The sequence below is a fragment of the Anarrhichthys ocellatus genome, unplaced genomic scaffold, assembly GCF_004355925.1.
Source record: "Anarrhichthys ocellatus isolate YVR2014 unplaced genomic scaffold, GSC_Weel_1.0 scaffold34, whole genome shotgun sequence".
NCBI lineage: Eukaryota > Metazoa > Chordata > Actinopteri > Perciformes > Anarhichadidae > Anarrhichthys > Anarrhichthys ocellatus.
In genome coordinates, this window is record NW_022280064.1 from 4010078 (window position 1) to 4022891 (window position 12814).

Here is a 12814-nt window from a genome sequence, read left to right on the forward strand (position 1 = left end):
CACACACACACACACACACACACACACACACACACACACACACACACGGTTTCGTTACATTAACTAATCAGACGTGGGGAGAGTTTTGAGAACATGCGGCACTAAGAGCCAACAGGCTTTCCACCGTTAACCAAGTGTTCCCAGATCACCTCTGGCTTTGGATAACAGTCTTACTGTCGAACCATTTCAGTTCTTAAAGAAGTGACATCCGTACAGATCCAGTGAACAACGAAAGCAGCGGTGGAAGCACACTGAAGGATTTCATTCCCAAACAATATTATCTCCCACAGTGAGAAAAACACTAAATAATTGTGTCTGTTAATGTAAAACGTTGGATGTTAGGAGTACTCTTAGGCTGTAAACCAGCCTGTAATAACAGCGCCATCAAGGACAGAATCACAAATATATAAAATTTGACTTAACGTAAAAACATGTTTGGAATGAAGCCCATCATGTGGAGACAGAGGAGGACAACGCAGACACCTGCTGGGCAGAAAGAGGAACTACAATATTCAACAAAACACTGAGGAAGGACTGAAATCAGCTCATTGATAACTCTGCATCAACAGAGGTGAACTGCTGTGTGTTGTTTGGTGGATGGAAAAAGAGAAACTTCACATTCACCGCTTTGACCACATATTTCATTTGGAATCAATCAACGCCACTACGACATTCTGATCAGCTTCTGACTCTTTAAACGTGTCTTTAAAAGATGGAATCTCCCAAAAATTCACCTACAAGCTGCTGTGGATTCTCTCCATCGTGACAAGAACAATTTAATTGAACTTTCTTTCTAATTTAAAAATTGAACTAAAACTGAATTTTAGCAGAAAACACCACCACCGTGTAACAACCGTCCTGATATTAAAACTCACCACTGGTGGTGCAGTGGTCCGAGGGTTAACCACAGGCTCTGCTGTGACAACAGTGCAAGTCTCTGCTGCTTCTTCTTCCTCCTCCTCCGGGTTAATAATCCATAACGGACTCTGATTTCTGCCGTCAGAGTGAAAAGGCCGGCGGGTTCTGAGGAGAGAAGTGTCTCACAGAAAGGAAGGAGGGATGAACAGTTCAGGGTTTTCATAATTTCTGTTTTCATCCCTCTTTTCTTCCTCTTCAATCCTCCTCCTCCTCCTCCTCCTCCTCCTCCTCTTCAATCCTCCTCCTCCTCCTCCTCCTCCTCCTTCTCCTTCATGCGTGGTTGCATTATTTCTGCAGCTCCTGTGGAGCGCTGAACGTCTCATAGACGTTGGCCGCAAACTCTTTCACCTGGTCGTTCATCAGCAAGTCCTGAGAGAGAGACGGACAGTTAGAGACGGACAGACAGACAGAGACGGACAGAAGATAATTAACTTATTAAAATAGTTTATTATGATGCCTTCTGTCTGAAACAGGATGTACATAATCCATCAAAATATAAAAAGTAATATTTGTTTTTTTAATACTGAGCTGAAACAATACGCTCCGATAATAAAAACCTAGATGTGACAAGAGCCCCTCACTTTAATATCTGGTTTGGTTTATTCCATCTTTTAACACAGAAGCAAAGTCATTTCCATGACTCAGCGTTTCTCCGACGGTCGTGTGTGTGTGTGTGAGTTGTTCACCTGAACGAAGTGGCTCGGAGTCTCGCTGCAGACGTAGTTGATCTGACCGTTGACGATGGGGATGATCTTGGCCAGCGGCAGACTGACTGCAGACAGACTGGACGGACGAACACAAAGGAAATGATGTGTTTCAGCAAACTAACAACAATGAGCACATATGAAATGCCTCATAATTGTGAAAAACTGGTGAGAGGTTTGATGATGTAATTCTTCATAATCAAGCAGGAAACAATCATTTTTTTAATGTTTTTTGATTTAGCGTGTTAACAGTGGTTCTTATGACCAGAAACATAACAAATTCAAAACCAGCTGACCTATCAGGTGCGAAGCTGGAGGCGGAGTCACCGGGAGGCGGGCGGAAGAACTCGGCCAGGTTGTCGAGAAGACGAGAGAAGCCGCGGTTTAAACTGGCGTTGAGGACGGAGGTGAAGTCTGGACTGGAGTCACAAACACACACACATCAGAACACACAAACACGTCTACAGGTGAAGAGAGGACCACCCAGGTGTGGTGTGTTACCTGTCCAACATGTCTCTAGTCTCGTTCAACAGTCTGATGGTCACGATATCGTTTTCTGTGAGTCCGCACGCCTGCACACAAGAGGTGAGATCAGTTAAAACACACACAGATTATTCCTCGGTGAGTTCTGCTGCATATTTGTTTTTCGTGCTCCGTGTTCGGGCGACCTGGTCGGCGAGCGCATTCTCGTCGTCGGCCAGCATGTACCAGGACATCGGGCGCTCCGATCCGGCCTCCACCTCGGCCCGGATCCAGCTCAGCTGCTGCTCCAGCTCCAGCAGAGACAGGCTCTGCTTCAGGGACACGCTGGAGACCAACCAGTGACAAGTCACTCCTCAAGCAGACGGGATTCAAGCCTCACAAATGTTAGGGTTATACGTCAGTGGTAAAGGAATTTCATGGACATTTTGCTGTTGGTTGTCTCGTGGGGCTCTGCTGTGAGCAGTTTTCACCGTTTCTTGACATTTTATTGTCTAAACAATTAAAAGATGAACCGAAAACAATGCAAATAATGAGGAGACAGAGAGACTCACCCTCCCAGAGAGTTCTGCACCGATTTCTTCACTACCGTCGTCAACTCCGTCAAACCTGGAGGCACACAGACAGAGAGGTGAAGATTGTACTGACAGACAGACACAAACAAGGTTCAATGAAGGATTATGAGCACGTGTGTGTGTGTGTATGTGTGTGTGTATGTGTGTCCATCCTACCATCTCCCAGTAGATGTTGGATACTGGACAGGTACTGCTGCTGGACATCTGGAGGAGCCAGAGGAGTCTGAGAGATTACAAATGTAAAATAATATTCTATTTAATCTTCCGCTGCTCTGTTGTTGTGCATTGATTGTGAGATATATATATATATATATATATATATATATATATATATATATATATATATATTTAGTGAAACTACTTTAAAAAGTAGAAAGTAAAAAGCCTTCGTGTGGAGGGAATGAACCAATCACAAGACTCGGAATGTGTGGATTTCACTACGAGACTCCAGAGAAACCAGAACTCTGATATTACGCCACTAAACTAACAGTGATCTGATGTAACTTCGGACTACTGGGTTCCTCACCGCGGTGCTCTTGCCCACAGAGTTGTCCAGGTACAGGTACCCTCCGATGATGTTCAGCTGGACTCTCAGTAGAACCACCAGCATGCAGGTGCTGTACACGGCCACCATGGTGCGGGTGAAACCTGAACAGGACCAAGTGTCACACGTTTGGGATCAAAAGCTGGAACTCAAATCTCAAAGTGAAAAGCTTTGTGTGATTATTTACAACTAATGAGATACAACTGTGCTGCGAAGGGACTCACTGATGATCTTTAAATCTTCCCAGATTTCCAGCTTGTTGTCGGGTCTGTAAGACAACATGTGAGAGAAGAAACAACAGCTTTACAATTTCCATTTCTCTACATGCAGTAAAGCAACACGTCTAGTAACAAAAACATACTGTCACATTTATAAAGCTCAGACGCTCAACAGTAGAAGAAAGCGCTACTCACTTGTCCTTGAGGAGTGCAGTGAGGCTCTCTGAGTTCAGATGATGGACGATGGCTTCTTTCAGTGGAGGGAGCATCGACAGCACTGCCCCACACACACACACACACACACACACACACACACACACACACACACACACACACACACACACACACACTTCATGTGTTAAGCGAAGATGAACTCCTACATTTTGATCCTGACAATAGGAAGAAAAGGATTGAGAAGAGTGTTGTCGTTACCGGTCATGTTGCAGGTCCTCTGGTTGCTTTCGAAGTGGAACTGCCGTCTGGCCTGAGCGATGTACTCCGTCGCCTCCTTCTCCTGGAACTCACCGATCTTCTTCTGGGCATATTTACCCAGGAAGTACACTCCTGAGGGTCAGCAACACATACAAAGTATTACTAACTGATATCAAGCACATAATATATACATACACATAATGTGTGTGTATATATATATATATATATAAAAATAATATTTTACAACCTTTTGAATTATTTTGAAAAGCCTACTTAACGCTACAGATGTAGATACTTGATTAATTATCACTAATTATTATTCCTAAAACAATTAGCAATTTGCTCAGACGACATGAAGCCAACATTTAGTTTCCATAAAGCCACGTGACATAAGTTTGTAATCACATCACAGTTACTGGTCATCACTTTAGTTACATCTAATATTCACCTGGCAGGTGTCGTCCTCACGTTAAAGGAGCTTAATGATGAGCTCATATAAACGTCACGCCAGACTCCATTCAAATTTGTGGCAATTTAAAGAGGTGTCGCTGAGTTAAGTTAACGTTAACACCTGGTTGGTTGTCTAAGAACAGCACATTTATGTCTAAAATTGTGCTATTTGATGGAAAATATATACGCCGAAGTGAAAAGACATACTGCTCGAATATTAGAAACCTCCTTAAATACATAGATTTAAAACGCACGAGATCTAACGTCAAATTAGAACATATTTTCAGTGCAGTCCGGCGTGTTGCTAAAGCTACTAGCTAGCTTAGCTCAGATGCTAACAGGAACACCAGTTACCTCCAACTACAGCTCCGGTGAAAATAAACTTCCTCTTGTGGCGTTTAACAAAATTCCAGACAGATGAAAACATCCTGACTGGGGGGTTCACAAACTACAACTCTCTTAACTTTATGCTGACTAGTTCACGGACATGTCACCTGAATACTTTTCGCTAGTTAGCATAACTACTTGCTACCATGCTATTTGTCAGAAGTGCCAAAGTACGTCAAGAAAAGTTAAGGCAGAGTAAATAGTACAGTTTCCGGTTTTCTATTTCAAAATAAAACACGAATCTGGTCGTGTAAAGAACATGTCCTGTTGAGACAAGCCGATGTTTAAAAAGTTCAGTTATGGCCGGGATCGGTTTTTACTCACATTTCATGATACTGTTATTGCTTTTTAATAGAATTATGGTCATAGTAGTCTTTTCTTATCATATTCCTATTAAAGTAGTTCAACATACTAGATACAGGTATAATCTAAATAACATAAAAGTTAAAATAAAATAGTAAATTGTAAGTCAAGACAGATGCATTCATTATAGTATTTTTTTTTTTTAACAAAAAGACAATAACATGAAGATTTTTGATACGGGCCATTACATTTTTATTGATTAAATTATATCAAATAATCAATAAAATATTTAATATAAATATAAATGTAGTACCAAATAAATAAAAAAAAGTAAAGCTAAATAATATCTAAATAATTATAATTACATATAATAACTGTAATATTTGATTTTTGAAAATATAAGATTTTATTTTATATAAATAATCCCTAATTTCCGGTTTACATCCAGCTAACTGTAGTCAGCTTGATGCATCGAAAACGTCATCATGAACGTGCCTGTCGAGCTCGATTGGTCATGTCTGGAACTGGTCCGTCCAATATTATCTTCCCCCCCACGAGAAGTAGGTGCATGGCGTGTGAATTACAACGAAAGAAATTGTAATTAAAAAATAAAGTAAAGAAATAAGCTAAAACTCCTCATCATACGCTAATAGTATGACTTATGTTAAGTAGAGTTACGAAGTAGCAGTTGCCATGGGAACAGAGGAAGGCCGTAAAGAGAGTTTTTATCCGAGTGATGAGGAAATTGAGAAGTGGATGTCCAGCGCCTTCGACATGGTGAGAGATGAATATAAACTTAGTTTAATTACAATGTATGACAGGAATGTCTTGCCGCTTATTTACTGAAGCTAATCTCTCAGTGATACAACTGTCATATTTCCTGAAATATGATAATTGTACATGATTAATGTCGTTTTAAAAGCACAGAAAGAGCTTCCCTTTGTAATATGCAGAGGAGGTGAGTCACATAATGAACATTTAAAAGAAAAGCGGTGGAGAGCCATAGTGGTCTGACAGGAACATATTACTATTTCAGTATAAAACAAGCAAATAAAAAACAAGAGCAACAAAACAAAGAAGCAATTAACAGATTATTTGATAGTGAACATATTAGTCCAGTCTGCACATACAGATCACCAGTGACTGTTCTCTGTTCGCTTGCTTTCTTGTTTGAACGCCACCTGACTGTCCGTGCTGACCTGCTGTTCATGTGACGCTGCAGGCCAAAGAGGCTCTGGAGAGCGGAGAGGTGCCGGTCGGCTGTCTGGTGGTCTACAACCATGAAGTGGTGGGAAAGGGTCGCAATGAAGTCAACGAGACCAAAAACGTATGAAATAATTTAAGCGTGTTTGAACTAACTCCAGCTAGTCTCCTGTGTTTTTATGAGAAAACAATGTCAGTAGAGTTGATAGCTTGATATTTGGGGTAATATTTTGGGGCAATTTATTTATATACAGCACATTTAATTATAGGTAAACTGAGTGTGTGTGTGTGTGTGTGTGTGTGTGTGTGTGTGTGTGTGTGTGTTAGGCCACTCGACACGCTGAGATGGTGGCCCTGGATCAGCTCCTGGACTGGTGTCGCCGCGGCAGCCTGCATGTGAGCGGCGTGTGCGAGCGAACGGCCCTGTACGTCACCGTAGAGCCATGCATCATGTGTGCCGCAGCCCTGCGCCTGCTCAGTATCCCCCCCCCCCCCAACCTCAGTGTGTGTGTGTACTTATATATATATGTGTGTGTGTGTGTGTGTGAGGACGGCTGTTGTTCCTTGACCGGCTGTCAGACATCCCGGCGGTCGTGTACGGCTGCAGGAACGAGCGCTTCGGCGGCTGCGGTTCAGTTCTGGACGTCTCATCTGCTCACTTACCTGAGACCGGGACCACGTTCAAGGTGTTTGTCCCTGGAGTCTTCTCCTTCTCATGTTTGTTTGTTGTTGTTTTCTATATTTGTATGTGTGCGTCTGATGGGACACACTGATGTGTTTGTGTGTTGATGTGTGTGGGAAGCGGAGGCAGATTAACTCCCGTGGTTTCAGAGCAACATGTTCAACTGACACACATGAGTGCCCACATACCTTTGGTCTTATGACTGTGTGGTAATATCTTGTGTGTGTGTGTGTGTGTGTGTGTGTGTGTGTTCAGTGTGTTTCAGGTCACAGAGCAGAAGAAGCTGTAGAGATGCTGAAGACTTTCTACAAACAGGAGAATCCAAACGGTGATCAGAGATTCTTCTCTTTTCTATCTTTCCTCTCGTCTTCTGTTCATCTCTTGTCATCTTTTCTACTCCTTCATCTCTCGGTTCTTGTCAGACATTTGAACCTGATGCTGCTGCACAGGAACACCTTTCATTTATTTACCATTCCTTCACTTCCTTTTCTCTTTTCTTCTCCTCTAACACTATCACCCGTTCTGTCTGTTTCAGCCCCGAAAACCAAAACAAGGAAGGACTGAACTCTTCTAGACACATCGGTTCTATGTTTTAATTTATGTTTTATTCAATAAAAGACATTATAAATCATTGTGTGTGTCAGAAAGACTTCCTGGAACATTTCGTTGCTGTTCCACCAGTGTGCCACCAGGGGGCGCAGCGCTAACTCACCCACACAACTCTGAACCTCTGTCATCTTGTTTTATCAACTCTTAGAAAGACGTGATGCTGCGACGAAAACAAAATGATCTTAAGAAAGTCCAAATATTTACCCGAGAATGAAACATTTAATGTTCAGCTGTTGAATTTCACTTTTCATAACCTCACAGCTGTTTGTTCTCAAATGTGAAACCCACCACTTCCTGTTTCATTATTCTGAGAACGAGAGAACATGTGAGAAACAGCGAGGAAGTGTGTGTGTGTGTGCTTCTCAGCAGACGTGACCTTCACAACTGCTCATATAACACAGACACACACACACGCTGACACAATACAGACTGTCGTTTCACTTCCTCTCAGACACACACATGCTGTGGTGTGTGTGTGTTCACAGTATCTGCAGCTGGGAGGAGTTGAAAACTGTATGTGTGTATTTGTGTGTGTGTGTTCTAGATGTCCTGCTGTTTTTCTCCAGCAAAGAGGAGACATTTTAAACTCTTACTCGCTTTTTTATCTTCAGTGTTTGTTTTGCTGTTCTCCACTTCCTTCCTTCTTTTAGTGGCTGACAACTTCCTTCCTTCCTTCCTTCCTGCTTCTTTCCTTCCTGCTTCCTTCCTTCCTTCCTTCTCTTCTGTATTCATTCATATCATATTCTTGCCTTCTATCACCTTTCTACATTTTTTTACTCCTTTCCTTCTTTCAGTAGTTTATCAGTTTGTTTTTATTTTACAGTTCCCTTCTTTCATTCCTTCCCTTATTTTTAATATATTTTCTTCTTTCTTTACTTCACCTGTTTTATACTTCTTTTCCCCCCTCATTCCTTCTCTCCATTTTACACCCCCACTACTTCCCTTCTGGTTGTCCTTCCTTCCTTCCTTCACTCGCCTTCTTCATGATTTTTACCGTTTGCTTCCCATCTACTTCCTTCCTTCATCTTATTTCCTTTCCTCCTCTTTCCATCGATGGTTCAGTAGCAGTCGTTTTACTTTACCTTCACCTTTTTACCTCCTTCCTTCCTTCCTTCTCTCTATGTTTCATCACATCAGTCTCTTCCAGTAAGTCTTTTTATACTTCTTCTTCACACACACATCCCTCGCAAACAAACATGAATTCATCACGTGAAACAGCGTCACCATGAAAGGCCCGAGTGCTTTCACTACATTTTAACATACTTACTTTTCTTTTCTGTGACAGTTAAATAAATAAAAATGTGTTTTTACTCCGACTGAGTCCAGCTCCTCTCTGCTCATTAACATGTAAATATATGCTAATTAATGGAGAGCAGAATATTCCAGAACGTTTTAATGTGTCACCTCAGAGTGGAGGAGTTGACGTGTTAGTGAAGAGAACACGCACACGCACACACACACACACACACACACAGCTGTTAACCACTAATGAACAGTGTCAAACTCTCCTCTCCTAATTGACGGTAAGAGGACTCACACACGGCGGTGTAATGTGAGGCGTCACACAGAGTAAAAGGTGGAGGAACCGCTCTGCTGGAGAAGAGTTGATTTAGTGATTATTATTCACATCGTTGGTTTGTGTTGATGTGCTTTCACTCGTTTAACCGTTAAACTTTCTTCACTTGTTTGTTCCCCGTCACATCCTCTCCTCCTTGAGTCCACTGCTTCTTCCTCCATTGGATCCTGTTCTGCTGTATTCAGACAGAGGAGAAAGCAGCTGGGAGGATTGGCTGTATTGTAAAAAGACATTTCTCTCTCCGCGGTTCGCCGCTTTGACCCAGCCGCCACGTCGGTGTGTGAAATCCATCCGGTAGAGAAACAGAGGCCGGAACATCGATTCCCCAGATGTCAGCTGATCGGGGAGACAGTCTGAGAGACGGTTCCTCACCGCAGAAACACTCTGTGGAACAGATCTCACGTAAAACAATGCCTCCTTCATTTTAAACTAACTGCTTGTAGGAGCCAGGTATACGGCCTGTGGCACTTTGTACACCCTTTTCTGTCACTTCTGGTAATCGAGTCATGTAGTGTTGGGGAACGCAAAGGGCACATCAGCTGTTCAGTAGTTTAGTTACATGAATGAAGGAGAGGGGGAGTCTTATTTTTATCACTATTATTGTTTGACGCTGTTGATTATCTTTGTACATCAAGAGAAACCATTTTGAATGTATTATTCAGCACAAGAGTTTGTTTGTTGCCCGCAAATAAAACTGCAAAACTCAGCCACTGGATCCGTGATTCATTGACTGCCAGCGCGTCCGCAGGTTAGTCTCCCTCCTCAGCCTTCACCTACACTACTCTGATTATAATCAAGCGCCTCTCCGACAACAAAAACTAAATCATTGAAATAAAGCTCTGCTCTGATGCAGGTTAACTAGCAGAAAGGTGTTCTTCAGTATTCACTCCAGCTTCTGAAGAACACCCTCAATCAGACATAAAGAAGTCTCTAAAGGGCTGAAGACCTGAATCTGTTGAAACGAGGATCAGAAGGTGACGTTCTTCACCTCTCTTAAACCCTTTAAGAAAAGGACGTCATCTTCATCCTGATTGGCCAAGAGAGCTAGCTAGCTAGCATTTCCTGTACCCGTTGTAGCATTAAAGCATGGCGGGATTAGCAAGCAGGCTAACTAGCGGACAGGTGGCTTGTTAGCCAGCTAGCTTGCAAATCATGGTTTGATGCCACACGAGTTACAAAAATGTAAAGTTACAAAGTTGGTAGCAATGTGCTCTCCTACGCTGCGTGGATGAAGCATTGAGTTCAATTTGACTAATTTACTCCGGCTCTCCGTGTTTCTTAACGTTACGACTCAACTCCTTCGTTCATCCCTTGCTGCAAAACGTCACCTCGGTGAGGCCGCGACTTCCCAAAAGTCGGTTTAGTTTATGCAGAAGTTAGCCCTCCAGAACATACAAATGCTACGTTGATTTAAATGGGAATAACCGTTCTACTCCAACAATCCATCCGTCATTTGCATTGTATTTTTGATCCCTTTTGTGCCTGATGAAGGTTTCATCCATACTTAGAAGTTAAGTCAGCGGCTATCTGATGTGTCAGTCAGTGTAACCTCTGCTGATTGGCTCCTCTGGTGTTTTAGTTCGTCAGACGTTGTGTTCATGAGAGCATCTTGTTCCAGTGACATAAATGAAGCAGCAGCGACGTCTCCTTTTAAAAACTGGACTGACGGGGAATATTTTCCACTCAAGCTTTATTGATTTTGTACCAACATGTAGTTTCTTCCAGACATGAAGTGTGACTCCTACGATGAACAATAATGACGTTCAACACATTACTGATGGTCAGTGGATTCGCAGTAGCTGATGATTCACTTTGATAGTAGTTCATACCAGAAAAGCAGATTACAAATAGTGTAAATATGTGTGTGTGTGCAGTATTTCAGTGTTTAAGTTTGTTTTATGTAGGTGTGTGTTTGTGTGTTTTATCCACTTTTCTCCACATAACACAGCCAAAAGATGAGTATTTTCGCCTTCATTTGTCACCTTTCCTTCTATATTTACATTGAACTGTTTCTATGTTGTTGTTATTGGGTAAAGTTCAAAGGTTAACGGTGTTATCTTCACACTTCCTGGAGAAGTTCGCTTGTTTTTCTTGTTCTTGTGCCGTCCTGGGTGGGCGGGGCCGACCTCGACGCCCGCACAGCCGGGAGAGGATCACTCACCTTTCACCTTTACTGAGAGGAAGACACACAGAGGACAGAAAGGAGTGTGTGACGTCAGCAGACTGTAAACGGTGCGTGTGTGTGTGTGTGTGTGTGTGTGTGTGTGTGTGTGTGTACCTGTGTGTGGCTGGTCCCAGATGTAGCTGTTGAGGATTTCTCCGAGGGTGTAGAAAACACAAATCACCGCCGTCATCGCACTGAAGAAGACGACTCGAGCCAGCGGAGTGATGCGCTCCAGCACCGGGTACACCCACACACCCGTCACCTGGTGCACCCAACACGTCCTGGGTCACAGGGAGTTCAAGTTAACGTGGATTCATATGCATGTGTTTTATTTGGTTCAGTTAGTATTATAACTCAGGACTATACACATTCAAACAGCTCGTCTAAAACTATGTTCAACCGTACAGGTTTTATTTAAAAGCTACAACTAAGAGCTTCCATCTTGTGTTGACTCTGGCGGTCCCTGTGGACTAAAGTGGTTGTGTTTCGCAATACGTCCTGGGTCTCCAGCAGCGTGGTGTTGGCTCCCAGAGAGGAGAAGCTCTGCTCCTGGAGGAGGAGGAGGAGACGCTGCTGCTGCCGGCAGCTGAGCTCTCCTCCTCCCTCCGGAGCTCCGGATCTGGGTCTGTCCACGGTGGACCGGTCTCTGCTGGAGGATCTGGGTCTGTCCACGGTGGACCGGTCTCTGCTGGAGTCTGAGCTGAAGGAGGTTCTGGTGAACCTGCATGAGTTCATCTGGTTTCACCAGAATCCGACCCGGTGGCTCCGATGACGAGCATTAAGAATAACTCTATAGAAACAGACCATCTTCTCTCTGATGGTCTCTTTACTGATGGAGGTCTGATAGAGGATCAGGACTACACTGAGACTGGTTCATATAGAGGATCAGGACTACACTGAGACTGGTTCAGAACCAGTTTTATGATGTAACTTTAAACCAACTGCCAAAACTAACCTCTCAAAGATGATTGAGATAAAATATCACATGAAATCACATGAGAGCTTAATTAACAGAAGTGAACGTTCTAAAGGATTCTTAAGAGTTTAAATAAGTTCATCAAACACTAAAGTACACCGTGAACATCTCATAACACTAAATGTACCCGGCGCTGTAGAAGAGTAAGAGAGGAGTACCAAGCGTTAAGAAAACAATCAGGAAACATTCTGGTACCAGAGGATGTATCCCACGCCGAAGCAGCACACGGCTGCCAGACCCCACGACCTGCTGGGGTACCGGTGGTTGGTGGTCCGCATCTCGATGATGATGAAGGGCAGAACGGTGGTGTGCTGAGAGAGGAGGACAGAGCGGAGCGGAGAGAGAAATGTCACACTTTGTGTTGGTTTAGCCTCTCTTAATAATGAATTCATCTCTATACACAGCATGTGTGTGTGTGTGTGTGTGTGTGTTCAGACACCTGTGTAATCCACCTAAACACACATTTAATAGAGGTCATGCCAACGTATTCTCTACATCCATGAGCTACTCTTTGTCCACTAGGGGGCACTCACATATTAAACAAAGACACACACACACACACACACACACACACACACACACACACACACACA

General features: G+C 43.1%; 3 protein-coding genes across 5 annotated transcripts in view; 1 reads left to right on the plus strand and 2 right to left on the minus strand.

Annotated features, from left to right (window-relative positions):
• Window positions 1-6: 6 nt before the first annotated feature.
• pex3 (peroxisomal biogenesis factor 3) lies at window positions 7-4860 on the minus strand. 2 transcript variants are annotated; one of them, XM_031865886.1, is made up of 12 exons: window positions 4676-4860; window positions 3872-4003; window positions 3635-3716; window positions 3446-3489; window positions 3204-3325; window positions 2834-2900; window positions 2657-2711; window positions 2291-2429; window positions 2124-2194; window positions 1919-2041; window positions 1605-1701; window positions 7-1287 (listed from the first exon to the last, which is right to left on the minus strand). In XM_031865886.1, the coding sequence occupies exons 1-12, from the start codon at window positions 4746-4748 to the stop codon at window positions 1204-1206; spliced, it is 1089 nt and encodes a 362-aa protein (XP_031721746.1). In that variant the 5' UTR covers window positions 4749-4860; the 3' UTR covers window positions 7-1203. The 2 variants fall into 2 exon arrangements, with proteins under 2 accessions (XP_031721746.1, XP_031721747.1); XM_031865887.1 differs by having other exon boundaries at window positions 4320-4860.
• Window positions 4861-5704: 844 nt separating this feature from the next.
• adat2 (adenosine deaminase tRNA specific 2) lies at window positions 5705-7527 on the plus strand. 2 transcript variants are annotated; one of them, XM_031866224.1, is made up of 6 exons: window positions 5705-5788; window positions 6234-6338; window positions 6542-6692; window positions 6794-6900; window positions 7152-7224; window positions 7432-7527. In XM_031866224.1, the coding sequence occupies exons 1-6, from the start codon at window positions 5705-5707 to the stop codon at window positions 7458-7460; spliced, it is 549 nt and encodes a 182-aa protein (XP_031722084.1). In that variant the 3' UTR covers window positions 7461-7527. The 2 variants fall into 2 exon arrangements, with proteins under 2 accessions (XP_031722084.1, XP_031722083.1); XM_031866223.1 differs by having other exon boundaries at window positions 5715-5788; window positions 7152-7527.
• A 3229-nt stretch (window positions 7528-10756) lies between these two features.
• aig1 (androgen-induced 1 (H. sapiens)) overlaps window positions 10757-12814 on the minus strand; it is a 15861-nt gene continuing 13803 nt past the window's right edge. Inside the window, 3 exon segments of the mRNA XM_031866212.1 lie at window positions 10757-11254; window positions 11360-11526; window positions 12417-12532. Coding sequence (XP_031722072.1) covers window positions 11235-11254; window positions 11360-11526; window positions 12417-12532 — 303 coding nt within the window. The 3' untranslated portion in view covers window positions 10757-11234.